This window comes from Entelurus aequoreus, linkage group LG08, assembly GCF_033978785.1.
Source record: "Entelurus aequoreus isolate RoL-2023_Sb linkage group LG08, RoL_Eaeq_v1.1, whole genome shotgun sequence".
NCBI classification, from domain to species: domain Eukaryota; kingdom Metazoa; phylum Chordata; class Actinopteri; order Syngnathiformes; family Syngnathidae; genus Entelurus; species Entelurus aequoreus.
The window spans coordinates 60,446,832-60,468,728 of record NC_084738.1 but is presented as its reverse complement, the minus strand read 5'-3'; the positions used below and the strand labels follow the sequence as shown (position 1 = coordinate 60,468,728).

The 21,897-nt window shown below is 39.5% G+C and overlaps 1 protein-coding gene across 26 annotated transcripts in view; it reads right to left on the bottom strand.

Moving 5' to 3' along the window:
- Positions 1-21,897, bottom strand: part of LOC133656125 (formin-binding protein 1) — a 151,914-nt gene that overhangs the window by 49,731 nt on the left and 80,286 nt on the right. For 17 of the 26 annotated variants that reach the window (XM_062056986.1, XM_062056982.1, XM_062056991.1 and 14 more), the window contains exons 7-9: positions 16,757-16,771; positions 11,569-11,697; positions 6,867-7,013 (exon numbers count right to left, since the gene is read on the bottom strand). In XM_062056986.1, coding sequence (XP_061912970.1) covers positions 6,867-7,013; positions 11,569-11,697; positions 16,757-16,771 — 291 coding nt within the window. The remainder of the gene's footprint in view (positions 1-6,866; positions 7,014-11,568; positions 11,698-16,756; positions 16,772-21,897) is intronic. The other 9 variants (XM_062056980.1, XM_062057002.1, XM_062056990.1 and 6 more) reach the window with 1 other exon arrangement.

Here is a 21,897-nt window from a genome sequence, read left to right as displayed (position 1 = left end):
CGGTGACTGACTAACGACACCATGTCTATGGTTTGGGATTATTTTAAAGTGTGTCTGACGGATAAAAAACTGGCAATTTGCAATGACTGCAACAAGTTGGTTATGCGAGGAGGAACCAAGACGTCTTCCTTTAAATACGAGCAATTTGATCTCCCACCTCTTCAAGAATCATAAGGAGATACACGATGAATACAAGCGAAAGATGGATGAAAAGCAAACACCGGAAAAAAGTAGTACCACACAGTTGTCGCTTAAAGACTCCGCCGAGAAAAAACAAAAATACAACAAAAACCACCCCAGCGGGGCATCACAACAGAATTAGGCATAATAATGTGTTGATTCCACTACTGTATACAGCGGTATCGATTGATATCGGAATCGGTAATTAAGAGTTGGACAATATCGGAATATCGGCAAAAAAGCCATTATCGGACAACTCTAATTACTATCATTATTAAAATAACAAAACGCGAACCGCGCATGCGCAAAAACAAACAGACAGGCACCGAGGCGGAGGAATGATAAGGTTAAACATTAAATCTATTAAATAGCCAACATTTTCAGAATTATTCAAAGATACAATTGTACACATTGAGTCTATTAAGAGTGCTAACACTTCCAAGAGTTAATCAATAGCCAACATAGCAGTGTGCATCTTTTTAAACATCACAAAATGCTTTTCTTTTAGAGGAAGTCAGATTGTGTGTTTTGTTGTTTGTTTTCATTGCTGCTATTTAAACCGTTTTTTAACTACATAAAGAAGGTCAAACTTTGCCTTTCCTTTCTTTTAAATGGACATTTTATTAGTCATTAACATTTATGTAACAGCTGACTGAGCAGCACAGTTACAGTATGAATAAATATTTATGAATGAATTAGTCATCTTTGTTTTGTTAGTGAGCACATGCCTAAAATAATTCAAGTTGCATTTAGAGGTCGATGGAAAAAGCTTTATTATCTGATTAGTCAACGATTAGTTGACTAATCGACCATCAAAATAATCGTTAGTTGGAGCCCTGCTATCTTTGTTTTGTTAGTAAGCACATGCCTAAAATAACTCAAGTTGCATTTACAGCTCGATGGAAAAAGCTTTATTATCTGATTAGTCAACTAATCGTTAAGATAATAGTTGACTAATCGACCGTCAAAATAATCGTTAGTTGGAGCCCTGCTAGCTTTGTTTTGTTAGTAAGCACATGCCTAAAATAACTCAAGTTGCATTTAGAGGTCGCTGGAAAAAACTTTATCTGATTAGTCAACGATTAGTTGACTAATCGACCATCAAAATAATCATTAGTTGAAGCCCTGCTATCTTTGTTTTGCTAGTAAGCACATGCCTAAAATAACTCAAGTTGCATTTGGAGCTGAAAGGAAAAAGCTTTGTTATCTGATTAGTCAACTAATCGTTAAGATAATCGTTGACTAATCGACCGTCAAAATAATCGTTAGTTGGAGCCCTGCTATCTTTGTTTTGTTAGTAAGCACATGCCTAAAATAACTCAAGTTGCATTTAGAGCTCGATGGAAAAAGCTTTATTAAGATTAAAGTACCAATGATTGTCACACACACACTAGATGTGGTAAAATTTGTCCTCTGCATTTGTCCCATCCCCTTGGGGAGCAGTGGGGAGCAGTGGGCAGCAGCGGCGCCGCGCCCGGGAATCATTTTGGTGATTTAACCCCCAACTCCAACCCTTTGTTGCTGAGTGCCAAGCAGGGAGGTTATGGGTCCCATTTTTATAGTCTTTGGTATGACTCGGCTGGGATTTGCACTCCAACCTACCGATCTCAGGGCGGACACTCTAACCACTAGGCCACTGTTATCTGATTAGTCAACTAATCCTTAAGATAATCGTTGACTAATCGACAGTCAAAACAATCGTTAGTTGGAGCCCTGCTATCTTTGTTTTGTTAGTAAGCACATGCCTAAAATAACTCAAGTTGCATTTAGAGCTCGATGGAAAAAGCTTTATTATCTGATTAGTCAACTAATTGTTAAGATAATCGTTGACTAATTGACCATCAAAACAATCGTTAGTTGGAGCCCTGCTATCTTTGTTTTGTTAGTAAGCACATGCCTAAAATAACTCAAGTTGCATTTAGAGGTTGATGGAAAAAACTTTATCTGATTAGTCAACGATTAGTTCACTAATCGACTATCAAAATAATCGTTAGTTGGAGCCCTGCTATCTTTGTTTTTTTAGTAAGCACATGCCTAAAATAACTCAAGTTGCATTTGGAGCTGAAAGGAAAAAGCTTTATTATCTGATTAGTCAAGTAATCGTTAAGATAATCGTTGACTAATCGACCATCAAAATAATCGTTAGTTGGAGCCCTGCTATATAGTAAATTCAGCCTAAATCGCCATTTTGAGCTAATATCAGTTACATCGCCAGCTACTGCCAGGCGTGCATATTACAGTTTTTTCAGCCGCATGTTCATGGGAAAACTTGGTGTTTGCACAAAAAAAAAACTCCCATCCCTGCCAGATTGTTGTGGTGTAAATGTGCCCAAAAGGGCAAACGTCAAGTTGTATCTTAACGCGGCGCCGCATGCTTCCTGCGATTCTCCAGCTAATCAGCAGGTGTGCAGATAAGCGGCGACACTACGCTGTCCTGTTGACTCCGGTGTTTATAGCTGGCGATAACCCGCCAGAGTCATGTTCTCTGTCCTGAGAAAGGAAAATACCTAAATGTGTCCGCCATGACAGAAACGAACGCAGGAAGAGGCAAATGAGTCACACCACGTGGAAGACGAGGGGTTAAAAGGCCTGAGGTCATGTGACATGCCGCTGCTTGTTTATTGCAGCGGGCCTGAGTCCTCCTGGCCGAGCATGAGGAGCGCAGACACGCCCCTTTTAGCGCTGAATCCCCTCAGGACGCTTTTTAGTCACACGGCAGGAAGCCAGCATGTGACATCCCAATAGATAAACACATCCTTGTTTTCTGCACTTTTTTCCCCCGCCACAAAAATAATTCTTGGCCTTGTGGACCAGGGGTGTCCAACTCGTTTTCACAGAGGGCCATGTGGCAGTTACGGCTGCCCTCGCTGTGAATAATTGATGAATATAAATATATCAGCATTCCCCTCATGATGTTTTTGTGTGAATGCTCCAAAACATTCACGTACGTTTTTCTACACCAAACTAAATTAATCTATTTATTAAAACTTCTTCAACTTCTTCTTCTTCTCCAGATTTTGGCACGCTCTACCTTTCACATTTTTCACCCGATTCAAACCGTTCCAACTTCAAACTGTTCAGCCTATTCGGGAATCGCGGGCTTTCCCTTGACAAATTCCAAAAATTCCTAGATTTCCCAGAATTCCATGTTTTCCGGGACATTTTTCCCATTCAAAATGAATTGGCCATTTTTCAAACTTGAACCATTTCCACATTTTTTAACCTATTCAAACCATTCCACCTTCAACACATTTTTTGCATGTTAAAAAAAATTCCAGGATTTTCCAGAATTCCTGGTTTTCCAAAGCCCTATTTCCACCCTTTTTTCTGGCGACTACTCCTCCTACATTTTTCAACCCACTTGAACCGTTCCACCGTCAAACCATTCCTCTTAATTAGGACCAAAAACGAATTCCAGGAATTCTGTAATACCATTTCTCCATTCAACATGTTACTACTTCAACATTTCTCGACCGATTTGAAACATTTCAAAACCAACCATTTTAACTCATTCAAACTATACAAATGTTTTAGCATTTTCAAAAAAAATCCCACTTTTACCGAAATTCCCACATTTTTGGGAAATTCCCATTTAAATCAATGGGACATTTTTCAAAGTTCCACAATTTCCATATTTTTCAACCGATTCAAACCATTCCACCTTCAACACATTCCACCATCCTAATAATTCAAACTACCATTTTTCCAACTTAAAAAAAAATTCCAGAATTTTCCAGAATTCCTGGTTTTCCAAAGCCCTATTTCCACCCTTTTTTCTGGCGACTACTCCTCCCACATTTCTCAACCCACTTCAACCGTTCCACCGTCTAAACATTCCTCTTAATTAGGACCAAAAACTTAGTGTTTTTTTTAACTGGAAAAATTCCCGGTTTTCCCAAAATTCCAGGAATTCCGTAATACCATTTCTCAATTCAACATGTTACTACTTCAACATTTCTCGACCAATTTGAAACATTTCAACACCAACCATTTCAACTCATTCTGACTATTCAAGTTTTTTACCATTTTAAAAAAAATTCCCGCTTTTACCGAAATTCCCACATTTTTGGGAAATTCCCATTTAAATCAATGGGACATTTTTCAAAGTTCCACAATTTCCACATTTTTCCACCGATTCAAACCATTCCACCTTCAACACATTCCACCATTCTGGTAATTCAAACTACTATTTTTCCAACTTCAAAAAAATTCCAGCATTTTCCAGAATTCCTGGTTTTCCAAAGCCCTATTTCCACCCTTTTTTCTGGCGACTACTCCTCCCACATTTTTCAACCCACTTCAACCGTTTCACCGTCTAAACATTCCTCTTAATTAGGACAAAAAACAAAGTTGTTTTTTGAACTGGAAAAATTCCCGGTTTTCCCAAAATTCCAGGAATTCCGTAATACCATTTCTCAATCCAACATGTTACTACTTCAACATTTCTTGACCGATTTGAAACATTTCAACACCAACCATTTCAGCTTATTCAAGTTTTTTACTATTTTCAAAAAAATTCCAGCTTTTATTGAAATTCCCATATTTTGGGGAAATTCCCATTTAAACCAATGGGACATTCTTCAAAGTTCCACAATTCCCAAATTTTTCATCCAATTCAAACCGTTCCAACTCCAAAATATTCAGCCTGTTCAAAATGGTGTGCTCTCCTTCAAGAATTTAAAAACATTCCCGGATTGCCAAGAATTCCCAAGAATTCCCAGTTTTCAGGGACATTTTTCCCCATTCAAAATGAATTGTCCATTTATTAAACTTCCACAATTCCCAACCTATTCAAACCATTCCAACATCAACACATTGCACTTATCCGACTAACACGTTCCCAAGTTCCAAACCAAATTCCGTTTCTCCTTGAAATTGAAACTCTTCAACATTCAAACCGTTCCAACATTCAAACTATTCTTACATTCATACTACATTCTGTCAGCATTTCAGTTCAACTTCAGCATTGGAGCATTCACATGCAATTCCTTCAGGAATTGCCTCATCTAGTTATACTATGCATTTCATTGTTGTATTCTTTTACTTATACTGTAAAAAAATATTTTGATTTTGCAGTAAAAAAAAACAAACTGCCAGCTTGGTCGCCACAATTTTACCTTAAAGTTTACCATGTTTTTGCTGTAAATGGAAAAAGGGTACTATAGTTTTTTGTTTTTTTTAACAGTAAAATTCTTGCAACTGAGCTGCCAGTTTTTTTTTACCGTAAAAACTTCATGTTTACAATGTACAGTTTTATGGATAACTTGTTTAGAAATCATAAGTCAAGCAGATATTTATTAGGAGTGTGAATGTTGAAGCACATAATTCGATTCAGAATCGATTCAAACCGATTCTCGCATTGTATTACTTGATATATTAATTTTAATGAAACTTTTTCAAAACAGGTTAAAGGTTAGAAAAGCTCCTTCTGGTTGCATGAAGTTGGCCTTAAATATATTTTTAGAAATTGATTCTTATAAGAAAGACAACATTTTTTAATTCATATTTTGTTATGTACCATAAATTCCAGACTATAAGCCACTTGTTTTCCTATACTTTGAACCCTGCGGCTTATGAAACAGTGTGGCTAATTTATGGATTTTTCTTTGCTGACTGTCATAATGCAAATAGCTTTTAAAAACCAAAGCAAATACACTGAGTAGGTGGGTTATTGTTTGTAATATGGCGCCATCTTTTGCTTTTGGGTGGGTTTGCTCACTGCAGGTGCTGCTGTACTGCATTGCCTTTCTGTTTAGAGCGAGCCTTCAACCGGAAGTAGAAGTCCTGTTCTGTCCTCTAGCCGTCCATAGCGGTTCTACGCCTATTGATGGATTCTTCATTCATCACTCCAAGCAACGTTTGTAAGTTTTACAATATAACTAAAACAATTCTTACTCACTGATGTCTGTAGGAGTGTTTTCATGCATATTTGTACATGCTATCGTAATGTAATGAAGCTAGCGTCGTTAGCATTAGCTGATATGCTAACACATTTATGAGTGTCTGTATTAGTATTATTACTTACAATGGCATTCTTTTCGTATTGTTTCAGTTTTGTAAATTCACCAAGACCTCACCGTGGAGTTATTGAGTCTGTTGAGCTGATTGGAAAGTTAGCTTCCACAACTAGTGGGTTCATGACGATGACTTCTGTTTTGTTATATCAGCCGTTTTACTGCCGTGTTTGACACCGTTTGGAAACAATTAAGGTATGTAAATAAACATTTACAGAATATTATTGTGTAAATAACTCATTTCACAACATATACAGTATATCTGCATCTTATAGCCTGGTGCAGCTAAAATATGGACACATTTTTTTTTCTTTTAAAATTTAGTAGGTGCAGCTTATATCCTGGTATGCTTTATAGTCCGGAAAATATGGTATTTGTTATTCGAAACCTTTTTTTTTTTTAATTATTAATTAATTTAGTATCGGGATTAATAGTAATTAGGATTCAGATGTGAATCTATTTACTTATGCACCCCTAATATTTATTATTATTTTTATTTTAACAAAAAAAAAGTTTGTCATATATTATGATATAATACTCGATTATAATACTGTTTAAAAGAAATGCAATTAAATTCAATACTACTGTCAGAATGATGTGGAAGGCCAGATTTGGCCCCCGGGCCTTGAGTTTGATACCTGTGTTATTGTCACCTGTGTTACGGACACTCACCGTCTTGGGCTCGATGGAGCCGGCGGCCGACGTCATGCCGTCTAAACATTTCCCCACGATGGGCAACACCTGGCGGTCCACGTCGGCAAACGTCTTCATGCACACCCCTATCCTCTCGATCCTCTTCTCCTCCATGTCTTGAAGTTTCTGTAAGGCAGCAGAAGGCTTTTGTCGGTCCGTGAAATTAATGACACCTTGTGGGAACAATAAAAGGGAAACATCTTGACGTTTATTGCTGCGCATCAAAGGGTTTTGACCATAAATACGTTCTGTTTGAGTGGTAAGTCAGGAAAATAAGACTTGTTGGGGAAGTATTTTTAGCAGCCAGGCCAGAGGGCGGGGAGGCGAAGCAGTGCACATGATGACTTTTCAGTCGCTTTTGAGAAACTTCACACTCCCCTCCCCCGCTAGATGCAACGCTAATGACTCAATATGGCGATGGAATTTTCCAGAAAGCTGTCTCTTCACTTCTACCACGCATGACGTGCTCCTGGGAATCGTCTCACAAAGAAATGTATTTATTGCCTATTCCTCAAATTTACTACGCTCAGCTAAACGCCACGCCCTAAATACAGTGAGTGGAATAATTATTTGATCCTCTGCTGGTTTTGTAGAATGAACACCTTCAAAATACATAACCAGTTCATCACTTTCTGAGTGGATTTATTTTGAGGCTGTCACTTGGCAATTCAAAGTTTCAGATTCCTACGCATACTTTTTATGGGATTAAAGTCCAAAGGCGGACTAGATCACTCCAGGATCTTATTGGGATTCTTTCTGAGACGCTTCCCTGAGGCCTTGGCCAAATGTTTGTGGTTACTGTCATGCTGGAAGAACCATCAACGCCCATCTTCTGTGTAGCTCACATTGTTTTTGTCACTTAGTTTCCTTCACATTGTTAGTTGTTCAGTTAGCAATAGAGATCGACCCGATACTGATTATCAGTAGTCAAGGAGGCCGATAACCGATATTCATTTGCAGTACAAGTTATTTAAACATGAATTGTATACGTCAGTAAACAGCTGGACAAGGCTCGGATCGGAGTCAGGGGTGCCCAAACGTATGCCCTACAAGGGCCCAAGTAAAATTTTGCCATTTTGATCATGCACCTCATATCGCCATATACAGTACAGGCCAAAAGTTTGGACACACCTTCTCATTTCAATGTGTTTTTCTTATTTTCATGACCATTTACATTGTAGATTGTCACTGAAGGCATCAAAACTATGACACCTGTGAAGTGAAAAAAACCTTTCAGGTGACTACCTCTTGAAGCTCATGGAGAGAATGCCAAGAGTGTGCAAAGCAGTAATCAGAGCAAAGGGTGGCTAATTTGAAGAAACTAGAATATAAAACATGTTCTGAGTTATTTCACCTTTTTTTGTTAAGTACGTAACTCCACATGTGTTCATTCATAGTTTTGATGCCTTCAGTGACAATCTACAATGTAAATAGTCATGAAAATAAAGAAAACCCATTGAATGAGAAGGTGTGTCCAAACTTTTGGCCTGTACTGTATTTATATACAGTAAGTGTGCCTGATGTAGAACATGCAACTCTGCATATTTTGTGTAGATTGTAACCTCAAAACATTCAAAAAGGTAATTTCCTGCAGATTTTCGCCATTTCCAGGTGTTGTTCTGTAACCAGCTCCTCCTAGAGATTTAATCTGATCGTTTTCTCACTTTACCCAGACAGATTAGATATATGGAGAATGCAAAATGTTGAAGTGCTTAGGTCAGTGGTTCTTAACCTGGGTTCGATGGAACCCTAGGGGTTCGGTGAGTCGGGCTCAGGGGTTTGCGGAGGTCAAGACACACCCGACTCATCGTGTAAATAAAAACTTCTCCCTATCGACGTATTACGGATACGGCAACAGCAGAAGTCAGACTGATTTGCAGGTGTGTAATTTGTTGTGAGTTTATGCACTGTTGGTTTTATTCTTTGAACAAGGTGATGTTCATGCACGCTTCATTTTGTGCACCAGTAAAAAAAAACATGGTAACACTTTAGTATTGGGAACATATTCACCATTAGTTAGTTGCTTAACATGCAAATTAGTAACATATTGGCTCTTAACTAGTCATTATTAAGTACTTATTAATGCCTTATTCGGCATGGCCTTATTATAACCCTAACCCTCTAACCCTGGCCCTAACCCTAACCCTAACCAAATAACTCTAAATTAAGTCTTTGTTACTTAGAATATGTTCCCCTAGTGTCCAAAAAACTCTAAATTAAGTCTTTGTTACTTAGAATATGTTCCCCTAGTGTCCAAAAAACTCTAAATTAAGTCTTTGTTACTTAGAATATGTTCCCCTAGTGTCCAAAAAACTCTAAATTAAGTCTTTGTTACTTAGAATATGTTCCCCATACTAAAGCGTTACCAAAAACATATAACTTTGTCTTGAATTTGAAAAAAAACAACCTTTTATTTTTCACTAAAGAAGGGTTCGGTGAATGCGCATATGAAACTGGTGGGGTTCGGTACCTCCAACAAGGTTAAGAACCACTGGCTTAGGTTTTCATTCATTTTCATTTTGTGCATGTGTGTGTGTGTTCTTGTATTTCTACCCTTCTTGAGGAAAAGTACCTTCCATATCAGGACCGGTGGACAAGTTAGGACCGAAATCATGGTGCCAATACGGAAAACCATTGCATCTAATAGAGAATGTCTCATTTGCACCCCTGGTGGTGAAATCTATCAAAATTAGGTCCAAAAAGGAGGGATTTTTCCAATTGACTGTGTGTCGGTTTTAAAAGTGCTCCTTCCTGGTCAACATATGAAATAACAAGTGTGTGTAAAAAATTGAAGTGCTCCCCCTCTGGCCAACATATGTAATAACAAGTGTGTGCAAGAAATTGAAACGCGCCCCCTTGGCCAAATTTTTTTTTTTTTTAAATGAAATAAATATGTATATATGTATAGAGACATACTATAATAACTTGGAAGTAAATAATAAAAATTAAAAACCAATTACAAACAAAAAAATTTGAAAAAATAATAATTAACTAAAAGGCTTACCTTTTTTATATTTGCATAGTATGTATATATTATTCATGTTGTAAATACCATTTTTTATATATCTAGAAAGGGTGGTCCTAAAGAGGTAGGCATTTTTCAGAGGTCTCAAGAAGGTAACAAATAGAAGAGTGTGTGTGTGTGTGTGTGTGTGTGTGTGTGTGTGTGTGTGTGTGTGTGTGTGTGTGTGTGTGTGTGTGTGTGTGTGTGTGTGTGTGTGTGTGCGTGCGTGCGTGCGTGCGTGCGTGCGTGCGTGCGTGCGTGCGTGCGTGCGTGCGTGCGTGCGTGCGTGCGTGCGTGCGTGCGTGCGTGCGTGCGTGCGTGCGTGCGTGCGTGCGTGCGTGCGTGCGTGCGTGCGTGCGTGCGTGCGTGCGTGCGTGCGTGCGTGACATACTATAATAACTTGGAAGTAAATAATAAAAATTAAAAACCAATTACAAACAAAAAAATTTGAAAAAATAATAATTAACTAAAAGGCTTACCTTTTTTATATTTGCATAGTATGTATATATTATTCATGTTGTAAATACCATTTTTTATATATCTAGAAAGGGTGGTCCTAAAGAGGTAGGCATTTTTCAGAGGTCTCAAGAAGGTAACAAATACAAGAGTATGTGTGTGTGTGTGTGTGTGTGTGTGTGTGTGTGTGTGTGTGTGTGTGTGTGTGTGTGCGTGCGTGCGTGTATGCGTGTGTGTGTGTGTGTGTGTGTGTGTATGTGTGTGTGTGTGTGTGTGTGTGTGTGTGTGTGTGTGTGTGTGTGTGTGTGTGTGTACGCTAGCAGCCCCACAGAGACAAAGACAAGTGTCAGTCAGTTAGTTAGCAACATAACTCAAATGTTTTGCTCAGATTTTGATTCAACTTTCAGTAAATGTCAGAAATGGAATAAGGAACAAATAATTATATTTTGGGCCTGGTCTACATCATTTCTGCCAGGTTACCTTACAGTTACGTTACGAGCTACAACGTATGTGTGTTTGTATGCTCGGCGGCCTGCCTCCACCCGCAGAGACAAAGACAGTGGATGACTGACAAAAGGCTTCAATCTGTTTCTTTTAAGTTACAACTTCAACTTTCAGGAAATGTCTGAAATAAAATAAGGAACACGTGCTTACATTTTGGGGCTGATCCGGATCATTGTTTTTGGACTATTGAGATGTAGTAAGGCCTGGCGGTTTCTGCGCTCTCCGGTTGCTTTTTAGATTTACTATAAAATGTCTTTTGTGTTCATATTTTTGGGCGTCCGGAACGTTTTAATTGTATTTCATTTTTTAGGGGAACAATTGCTTCGGTTTTCGTACGATTCAGTCCTTGTTGGATCTTTTGGAAGGCATTTCTAGGAAAAACCACTGTGAAGTAATTGTTTCCCCCTCGATAAAACAATTACACACAACCATGTGTCGTAAGACCACACGACACGACGCAGGTCGCCTGCAAAGCAGACGTGGCATCTGTACAGCTGCTGTTTCTGGTGGAATTTAAAGGGAAAGTGCTGATGTACACGCCACTATTTTGAGGAAGTATTAAGTCGGTATCTGTGTTGGCCCTGCGATGAGGTGGCGACTTGTCCAGGGTGTACCCCGCCTTCCGCCCGAATGCAGCTGGGATAGGCTCCAGCACCCCCCGCAATCTCGAAAGGGATAAGCGGTAGAAAATGGATGGATGGAGATGCGGTGTTGTACCTGGAAGACGTTGGGGATGATCGTGTAGTAATGTTCATTCTGCTCCTGGTTGAACTTCTGCAGGTAGGACGAGTAATCGCTCTTGCTGTCCGACGCCATCTGGTGCTTGACCTGAGCTTGCTGCCGCGCCTGGAGGAAGTAAACAAGGAAAAGAAGAATAAAAACAATGATGCATATGCACGACATCGGACAGGATAGCCAACCTTCATTGTAAACAAGCGCGCTGACACATTTAAACATGTAGAAGGACAAATCGGAGGACCCCTTGGCGGTAGGGATGTGCGTATCGATCCTGTGGTATCGATATATCGATACTCACACGCTACTCATTTGGCATCACTTTTCTGAAAAAAGTATCGATATAAACCAAAAAACGGCGTGTGGGGGGTGCAAGCATCACTTTCAGATGTTTTTGATTACTTACTTAACTTACTATGTGCTGGGACACCCCTGTACCTGGCAGAGTATAGAGCTGGCCCAGTCACGTCACAGGAGACAGCGAATGAGCGTCGTCAACGTGCAACACACACACAGCCAGCCGACAGCGTTGTTACTTTTCCTGAACAGCAATCTGAGACTTCAGTAAAGTGTGACGTGTGACGACATATCTCAAGTACACTAAAGGTGCGATGGTGTCAAGACATTTTTGTAGATAATTTTTCCAAGTTCATTTTCTCAGGGAACTGTCTTTCGTATGCAGGTTTATAGGACAAGGAAATCCTAGTTTATTGTGATAAGGAAATTATTGACTTTGCTTCAGAGAAGTGTTATAAGTTTACTTCCACAAAGAGGTTTGAAACATAACATTGTTATGAATAAATGTTTTTTTAAGCTTTTTCTACCAATGCTTTTTTTTTGAGGAATAAGAAAAGTGAAAATGCGTATATTTTTGTTTATATTTAATTTATTTTTCATATTTATGTTATTTATTTTAATTTTACTTGTATTATATATTGACCATAATGAATGTGGTATAAATGGTCTGTATTTGTCTTGTGATTTGTCTTAAATAATAACAATAGTAATAATATTTTTGACTGACAAAAATTGCCAATAAGAAATTAATGGTATCGGTATTGGTATCGGTATCGATGAAAATGCAAGAAAAAGTATCGGTATCGTATCAAATCCTAAAAGTGTGGTATCGCCCATCCCTACTTGGCGGCAGACTGCTGGGATTTAGAGATTTTTAATGGTCGCCCGGGTAATTTGTGCCTTTTTTGGGGTGTTGACTGTTTTACAGCGAGTGCAGTGTTGGGAGGGGGAGATGTGGCAGGAGCAGGCCTATTACACATCCCAGCAGATGGAGATGAGATTATCTCAGCTGGACAGCATGTGCACTGCCTTTGTGTGCCTGCCTGTCTGTGTGTGTTTACGTTTGGTGTGTGTGTGTGTGTGTTTACATTTGGTGTGTGCGCTTATGCAGCTAAGTAGTCGTATGCTTCCTCTTTCCCTCAGATTGGAAGGCGAGTCCAACACAAACGCTCGTTGCTTCATAATGCTGATGCCAGCGGTGTCCCGATATGGAAGCCTTGAGTACTTGCTAGAGATGTCCGATAATGGCTTTTTTGCCGATATCCGATATTCCGATATTGTCCAACTCTTAATTACCGATTCCGATATCAACCGATACCGATATATACAGTCGTGGAATTAACACATTATTATGCCTAATTTTGTTCTGATGCCCCGCTGGATGCATTAAACAATGTAACAAGGTTTTCCAAAATAAATCAACTCAAGTTAAGGGAAAAAAATGCCAACATGGCACTGCCATATTTATTATTGAAGTCACAAAGTGCATTATTTTTTTTAACATGCCTCAAAACAGGAGCTTGGAATTTGGGACATGCTCTCCCTGAGAGAGCATGAGGAGGTTGAGGTGGGCGGGGTTGGGGGGGCGGGGTTGAGGTGGGGGGTAGCGGGGGTGTATATTGTAGCGACCCGTAAGAGTTAGTGCTGCAAGGGGTTCTGGGTATATGTTCTGTTGTGTTTATGTTGTGTTACGGTGCGGATGTTCTCCCGAAATGTGTTTGTCATTCTTGTTTGGTGTGGGTTCACAGTGTGGCGCATATTTGTAGCAGTGTTAAAGTTGTTTATACGGCCACCCTCAGTGTGACCTGTATGGCTGTTGACCAAGTATGCCTTGCATTCACTTGTGGGTGTGAAAAGCCGTAGATATTATGTGATTGGGCCAGCACGCAAAGGCAGTGCCTTTAAGGTTTATTGGCGCTCTGTACTTCTCCCTATGTCCGTGTACCACTCCGTACAGCGGCGTTTTAAAAAGTCATAAATTTTACCTTTTGAAATTGATACCGATAATTTCCGATATTACATTTTAAAGCATTTATCGGCCGATAATATCGGTAGTCCGATATTATCGGACATCTCTAGTACTTGTCGATACTGATATTGATCCAATACGATATCATACATTATTTTGTAGCGTGGAATGCTAGAAAAGGCTTGATCAAGTGAAATTATTCAGAGAAGAATGGTAGTAGATATGAACATCACTAACCTACTGTAAATTCCGGACTACAGGCCGCTGCTTCTTTCTAATGCTTTGAACCGCGCGGCTTCTAAAACGGTGCGGCTAATTTATGGATCTTTCTTTGCTGACGGCCAGACCCATCACCATTGATTACCCCCTGGGAGGTGAGGGGAGCAGTGGGCAGCAGCGGTGGCCGCGCCCGGGAATAATTTTTGGTGATTTAACCCCCGATTCCAACCCTTGATGCTAAGTGCCAAGCAGGGAGGTAATGGGTCCCATTTTTATAGTCTTTGGTATGACTTTGCCGGGGTTTGAACTCACAACCTACCGATCTCAGGGCGGACACTCTAACCACTAATTTCACCACACCTGTGCGTGTGTGTGACAATCATTGGTACTTTAACTTTAATAATGTGTTGTGTTCAATAGTTTTCATTGAACACAGACAGAGACTCTGAAAAGGTGTTTTATTGTTTGTGCTATGGCGTCATCTTTTGGACAAGTTCGCTCACTGCAGGTGTTGCGGGTTCGACACGTACTTCCTGTTTTGTGCCTTGAACCGGAAATATAACCGCCCATAGCGTTTCTGCTCCAAAGGATTCATTCTCCACTCCAAGCAACGTTTATAAGTTTTACAATACAACAAACAATTCATACTTACTAAACCGTCACATGTCTAATGTCTGCAGAAAATGTTTTTTGTACATGCTATCGTAATGTCATGAAGCTAGCGTCGTTAGCATGACCTAATATGCTAACACATTTATGAGTGTCTATGTTAGTATTTTTAACTTACAATGATATTGTTTTGTCATCCGGGGGGAGTTCAAAGTAAAGCCGCTGCTCCTCCACATCGAGAGGACCCAGATGAGGTGGTTCGGGCATCTGGTCAGGATGCCACCCGAGCGCCTCCCTAGGGAGGTGTTTAGGGCACGTCCGACCGGTAGGAGGCCACGGGGAAGACCCAGGACACGTTGGGATGACTACGTCTCCCGGCTGGCCTGGGAACGCCTCGGGAGCCCCCGGGAGGAGCTGGACGAAGTGGCTGGGTAGAGGGAAGTCTGGGCGTCCCTGCTTAGGCTGCTGCCCCCGCGACCCGACCTCGGATAAGCGGAAGAAGATGGATGGATGGATGGATGGATGGGCATTGTTTTTGTATTGTTTCAGTTTCGTGAATTCACCAAAAGGCAGTTATTGAGTCTGTTTAGCTGATTGGAGAGCTAGCTAGTGGGTCTATGACAATGACTTCTGTTTTGTTTGATCAGATGTTTTACTGCCTTGTTACAGACACTGTTTGGAAACAATTAAGGTATGTCAATAAAAATTTACAAAATCTTAATGACTCATTTCACAACGTATATATATATGCAGCTCATAGTACAGTGTAAGTAATATATGGGAAAAAAATAATTTTCTTTTAAAATTTAGTGGGTGCGGCTTATATGAAGGCATTTATTATTAACTGTCCTTAATTGACTTATGCTGTCTTTGAATTGGATTAGAGTTGTAATTGAATGAATTCATTAAGTATAGCTCAATGTCTCCGCTCGGGATGGTCTCCTGCTGGCCCCACTATGGACTGGATTCTCACAAAATTATGCTAGATCCACTATGGACTGGACTCTCACTATTATGTTAGATCCAGTATGGACTGGACTCTCACAATATTATGCTAGATCCACTCGACGTCCATTGCACCGGTCCCCCACATCTGCGGTCCCCTCCAAGGTTTCTCATTGTCATCCCATTGGGTTGAGTTTTTCCTTGCCCTGATGTGGGATCTGAACAGAGGATGTCGTTGTGGCTTGTGCAGCCCTTTGAGACACTTGTGATTTAGGGATATATAATGAAACATTGATTGATTGATTGAATGATGCGGACATGTTTGTTAGTGGATACTTTCTAATACCTGCCTTGGAGATGTGTACGTAATAATTCAACTTTAATTATTTGAGACTTGTTTATGTTAAGAAATGCGCCGCTTTGGACTGCATTGTTGGTCAATTAAAGCAGTTGTGTGTTCATTGGAAGATATTTAGATGTTTACTGGCTGTTCAGCTTTGCACAAGTTAACGCACAGCAGAACTGCTTGTATCGGAGATTTTAGATGCAAGCCGATATAATCTGTAAAAAAAAATTTGCTGGTATCACATATAAATTTTGGATCAGGACACCCCTTGTTGATGCTATTGTCCTGAAGGGTCATTTCCAACCCACACACACATATGGCTGAGCAATGGCGGACATAATAGAGTAAAAAAGCAGGACACATCAGTGCGGACATTCATTCCAGCACAGGAAGCGAGGCAGTTAAAATACCTGAGTGGAAAAGTGATACTCGCAACCTACGTACAAAGTAACGTGATATGCAGGATGAAGCCAAAAAAAGAAAAAAAAGGATGAAAGTTGCAGTGCACGTGTGAGCATGCACGCCCCAAAGTAGAGCAATGCAAAATGACGACAATGTTGCCATGGAGACCTGCTGACTATTACTTATGAAGGCATAAATCACATCCTGTCTTGGTTTCCAGTTTCCTGTCAATATCGAACGTCGAATGATGGCGACTGTAACTTCATAGACATCTACACGTACACTGTGAATGTTGTATCACTGCACACGTATACTTGGAGACAGTGACGTCGTGAGACAGTGTGTGCGTTCTCACAGACGGTGTTTTGTCCTCTGGAACCTACCTTGAGGGAACTTCGCTTCAAGGCATGGCATAAAAAATGAAATATACAAACACAAACAAAACAAAAGGGTTGTTAGCCGTCGCCAACCAAACAGGAAGTTGCTATGGTGATACTTCCGCCTCCACCCCGGTGTGTCATCACGTAAATGGGGAAGCTTGGTAAACACTTTTAACTTTTCATATTTCTACTGAATTGTTGAAAATGTGTCATGGCCAAATATGCAAATAAGACAATTACACTCCAGTCCAGCAGGAGACGCTGAACTTTGTCATGTAAGACTTGCTTTATTGTAATAATAACAATGGTTAACTTATGTTACTACTCGTGCTGTCAAACAATACATTTGTTTAATCAGATTAATCACACTTGCAAATTTCGATTAATTGTGATTAATTGCAGTCATTTACTCGCTTGCATTATTTATGTTGACACAAAGCAATTTTATTGTCAAAACATCAATAACAAACCATTTTAAATGTTTTACCTGAATGCACGTCATTTTTATTTAAACAACTTTATTCAAAGCAAAATTTCCTGGGTGATATGGCTGAAAACAGTATTGTGATATACCGTAAATTCTGGACTATGAGCCTCTACTTTTTTTCTATGCTTTGACCCATGCGGCTTATAAAACGGTGCAGATAATTGATGGATTGTTCTTCGCTGATGGCCATCATTAGAGATGTCCGATAATGGCTTTTTTGCCGATATCCGATATTGTCCAACTCTTAATTACCGATTCCGATATCAACCGATACCGATATATACAGTCGTGGAATTAACACATTATTATGCCTAATTTTGTTGTGATGCCCCGCTGCATGCATTAAACAATGTAACAAGGTTTTCCAAAATAAATCAACTCAATTTATGGAAAAAAATGCCAACATGGCACTGCCATATTTATTATTGAAGTCACAAAGAGCATTATTTATTTTTAAAATGCCTCAAAACAGCAGCTTGGAATTTTGAACATGCTCTCCCTGAGAGAGCATGAGGTGGGCGGGGTTGGGGGGGAGAGGGGGGGGGGGTTTGAGGTGGGGGCGGGGGGTGTATATTGTAGCGTCCCGGAAGAGTTAGTGCTGCAAGGGGTTCTGGGTATTTGTTCTGTTGTGTTTATGTTGTGTTACGGTGCGGATGTTCTCCCGAAATGTGTTTGTCATTCTTGTTTGGTGTGGGTTCACAGTGTGGCGCATATTTGTAACAGTGTTAAAGTTGTTTATACAGCCACCCTCAGTGTGACCTGTATGGCTGTTGACCAAGTATGCCTTGCATTCACTTGTGTGTGTGAAAAGCCGTAGATATTATGTGATTGGGCCGGCACGAAAAGGCAGTGCCTTCAAGGTTTATTGGCGCTCTGTACTTCTTCCTACCTTTATGTACACGGCGGCGTTTTAAAAAGACATAAATTTTACTTTTTGAAACCGATACCGATAATTTTGAAACCGATACCGATAATTTCCGATATTACATTTTAAAGCATTTATTGGCCGATAATATAGGGCTGCCGATATTATCGGACATCTCTAGCCATAATGCAAAGAGGTTTTAAAAAATCTAGGCAAAGACACTGAGTAGGTGTGTTATTGTTTGTGTTATTGCGCCATCTTATGGACGAATTTGTTCGGTGCAGGTGCAGCGGTGCTGTATTGCCTTTCTGTTTGGACTTAGCTTTCAACAGGAACTACAAGTGCCGTTCCGTCTTATAGCCGTCTACTCGTATGGATTTTTCATTCATCCCTCCAAGCAAAGTTTGCAAGTTTTACAATATAACTAAAACAATTCTTACTTCCTTAAACTGTCCCATCTGTGATGTCTGTAGGAGTGTTTTCATGCATATTTTATACGTGCTATCGTAATGTAATGAAGCTGGCGTCGTTAGCATGACCTAATAGGCTAACACGTTAACGAGTGTCTTTGTTAGTATTATTATCTTACAATGGCATTGTTTTTGTATTTTTTCAGTTTCGTAAATTCAACAAAACATCACTGTTGAGCTGATTAAAGTGCTGGCTTCCGCAGCTAGTGGGTCCATGACGATGACTTCTGTTTTGTTTGATCAGCTGTTTTACTGCCGTGTGACAGACACTGTTTGGAAACAATTAAGGTATGTAAATAAACATTTAGAAAATCTTTCTGTGTACATAACTCATTTCACAACGTATATACCTGCGACTTATCGTCTGGTGCAGCTAATATATGGAAAAATATATTTTGTTCTTCCAAAATGTAGTGAGTGCGGCTTATGTACCGGTGCACTCTATAGTCCGGAAAATATGGTATTCATTATTTGAAAAGATTAAAAAAAATTATTAATTAATTTAGTATCGGGATTAATAGTAATTGCGATCTGGATGTGAATCAACTTTCTTATGCACCCCTAATATGTATAATATGTATTATAATTTTTATTATAACTAAAAACATTTTTGGTAATATATGATGATATATTACTCGATAATATTAATGTTTAAAATAAATGCAATTATATTCAATACTTAGGCTATGTGTTTTAGTGCCAGGAAGTTACAGCTGTGCTCTAAAGGGTGAGCGCGGCGTAGGTAGTGTGGTATTACTGGTCTTGGTCTGACTACGGAGCGGTTTTAAAATCCCCCAAAACTGTCCAGGTGACTTTTCCTGTTTTTATCCACACATTCTTCATTTTTACTTACTCTTCTGACTCCATGCAAAGAATCAACTGTGAGACAAAAAGATGGCGAAACCAAACTTGATAGTTGATACTGTTACCTGACTGGCTGTTAGCGTGTTACTCCCACTGATCAGTGATCAGAGAGCGAGAGCCTTTATTTATCTAAGAATATTTTTTCGAAACATTTTATTGAACCCATTTTTTATTGATATTGATTTCATGTCTATGGCAATATATATTATTGTCTTATCAAACAGCTCTACTCATTTTTGCTCTGGCGTATGCATGACTGACCATGTAGCACTCCACACCGCCTTTCGGGTAACCATCCGCGGTTAAGTTAAAAAAGCGTGTGCCCTTAAAATAAACTCTGTGATAGTGTTGTCCCGATACCAATATTTTGGTACTGGTACCAAAATGATTTCGATACTTGTTGGTACTTTTCTAGCATTGTTCGCTTTATTTTAACAAAAAAATATTACGGTAAATTAAACATATGTTTCTTTTTGCAAGTTTGGCCTTAAATAAAATAGTGAACATATTAGACAACTTGTCTTTTATTAGTAAGTAAGCAAACAAAGGCTCCTAATTTAGCTGCTGACGTATGCAGTTCTATGATTATTCATGCGTTCGTAACGTCTCGTCTCGATTACTGTAACGTATTATTTTCGGGTCTCCCTATGTCTAGCATTAAAAGATTACAGTTGGTACAAAATGCGGCTGCTAGACTTTTGACAAGAACAAGAAAGTTTGATCATATTACGCCTATACTGTATATACCTTTATATACATATATACCTATACTGGCTCACCTGCACTGGCTTCCTGTGCACTTAAGATGCAACTTTAAGGTTTTACTACTTACGTATAAAATACTACACGGTCTAGCTCCATCCTATCTTGCCGATTGTATTGTACCATATGTCCCGGCAAGAAATCTGCGTTCAAAGAACTCCGGCTTATTAGTGATTCCCAGAGCCCAAAAAAAGTCTGCGGGCTATAGAGCGTTTTCTGTTCGGGCTCCAGTACTCTGGAATGCCCTCCCGGTAACAGTTAGAGATGCTACCTCAGTAGAAGCATTTAAGTCCCATCTTAAAACTCATTTGAATACTCTAGCCTTTAAATAGACTCCCCTTTTTTAGACCAGTTGATCTGCCGTTTTCTTTTCTCCTCTGCCCCCTCGCTGGGTTATTCCGGCTCCGGTGACCATGGATGAGGTGCTGGCTGTCCAGAGTTGAGACCCGCGGTGGACCACTCGCCTGTGCATCGGTTGGGGATGTCTCTGCGCTACTGACCTGTCTCTGCTTGGGATGGTCTCCTGCTGGCCCCACTATGGACTGGACTCTCACTGTTATGTTGGATCCACTAGGGACTGTACTTAGAGGGGGGGTTACCCACATATGCGATCCTCCCCAAGGTTTCTCATAGTCATTCACATCGACGTCCCTTGTGTGGGCTCTGTGCCAATGATGTCGTTTTGGCTTGTGCAGCCCTTTGAGACTTTTGTGATTTAGGGCTATACAAATAAACGATTGATTGATTGATTGATTGATTGATATTATTTTGTCAAAACTATTAAGGACAAGTGGTAGAAAATGAATTATTAATCTACTTGTTCATTTCTTGTTAATATCTGCTCACTTTCTCTCTTAACATGGTCTACCTACACTTCTGTTAAAATGTAATAATCACTTATTCTTCTGTTGTTTGGATGCTTTACATTAGTTTTGGATGATACCACGAATTTGGGTATCAATCCAATACAAAGTACTGTATTTTTCGGATTTAAAAAAAATCGCAATTTTTTTTCATAGTTTGGCCGGGGGTGCGATTTATACTCTGGAGCGATTTATGTGTGAAATTATTAACACATATTAACACAGGCTGGAATAATTGGAACTGCAACTGGCGATGACTCTGACGTAAGCGACGTACCGATAGAAGAGGAAGCGGCGCATTGTCTAGCTTTGGAGTTGGCAGAGTTGTTTAGAAGCGACACCAAGGAAGAAGAATTCATGGGATTTAGCGATTAGGAGTGACAGATTGTTTGGTAAACGTATAGCATGTTCTATATGTTATAGTTATTTGAATGACTCTTACTGTAATATGTTACGTTAACATACCAGGCACGTTCTCAGTTGGTTATTTATGCCTCATATAACGTACACTTATTCAGCCTGTTGTTCACTATTCTTTATTTATTTTAAATTGCCTTTCAAATGTCTATTCTTGGTGTTAGATTTTATCAAATACATTTCCCCAAAAAATGCTACATATACTCTCGTGCGACTTATATATGTTTTTTTCCTTCTTTATTATGCATTTTCGGCCGGTGCGACTTATACTCCTGAGCGATTTATAATCCGAAAAATACGGTAGTTACAGGATCATACATTGGTCATATTCAAAGTCCTCATGGACATATTTCCTGAGTTAATAAACATCATATACATTTAAAAAAACGAAAGAAGATGTTGCGATGCCAAAAAAT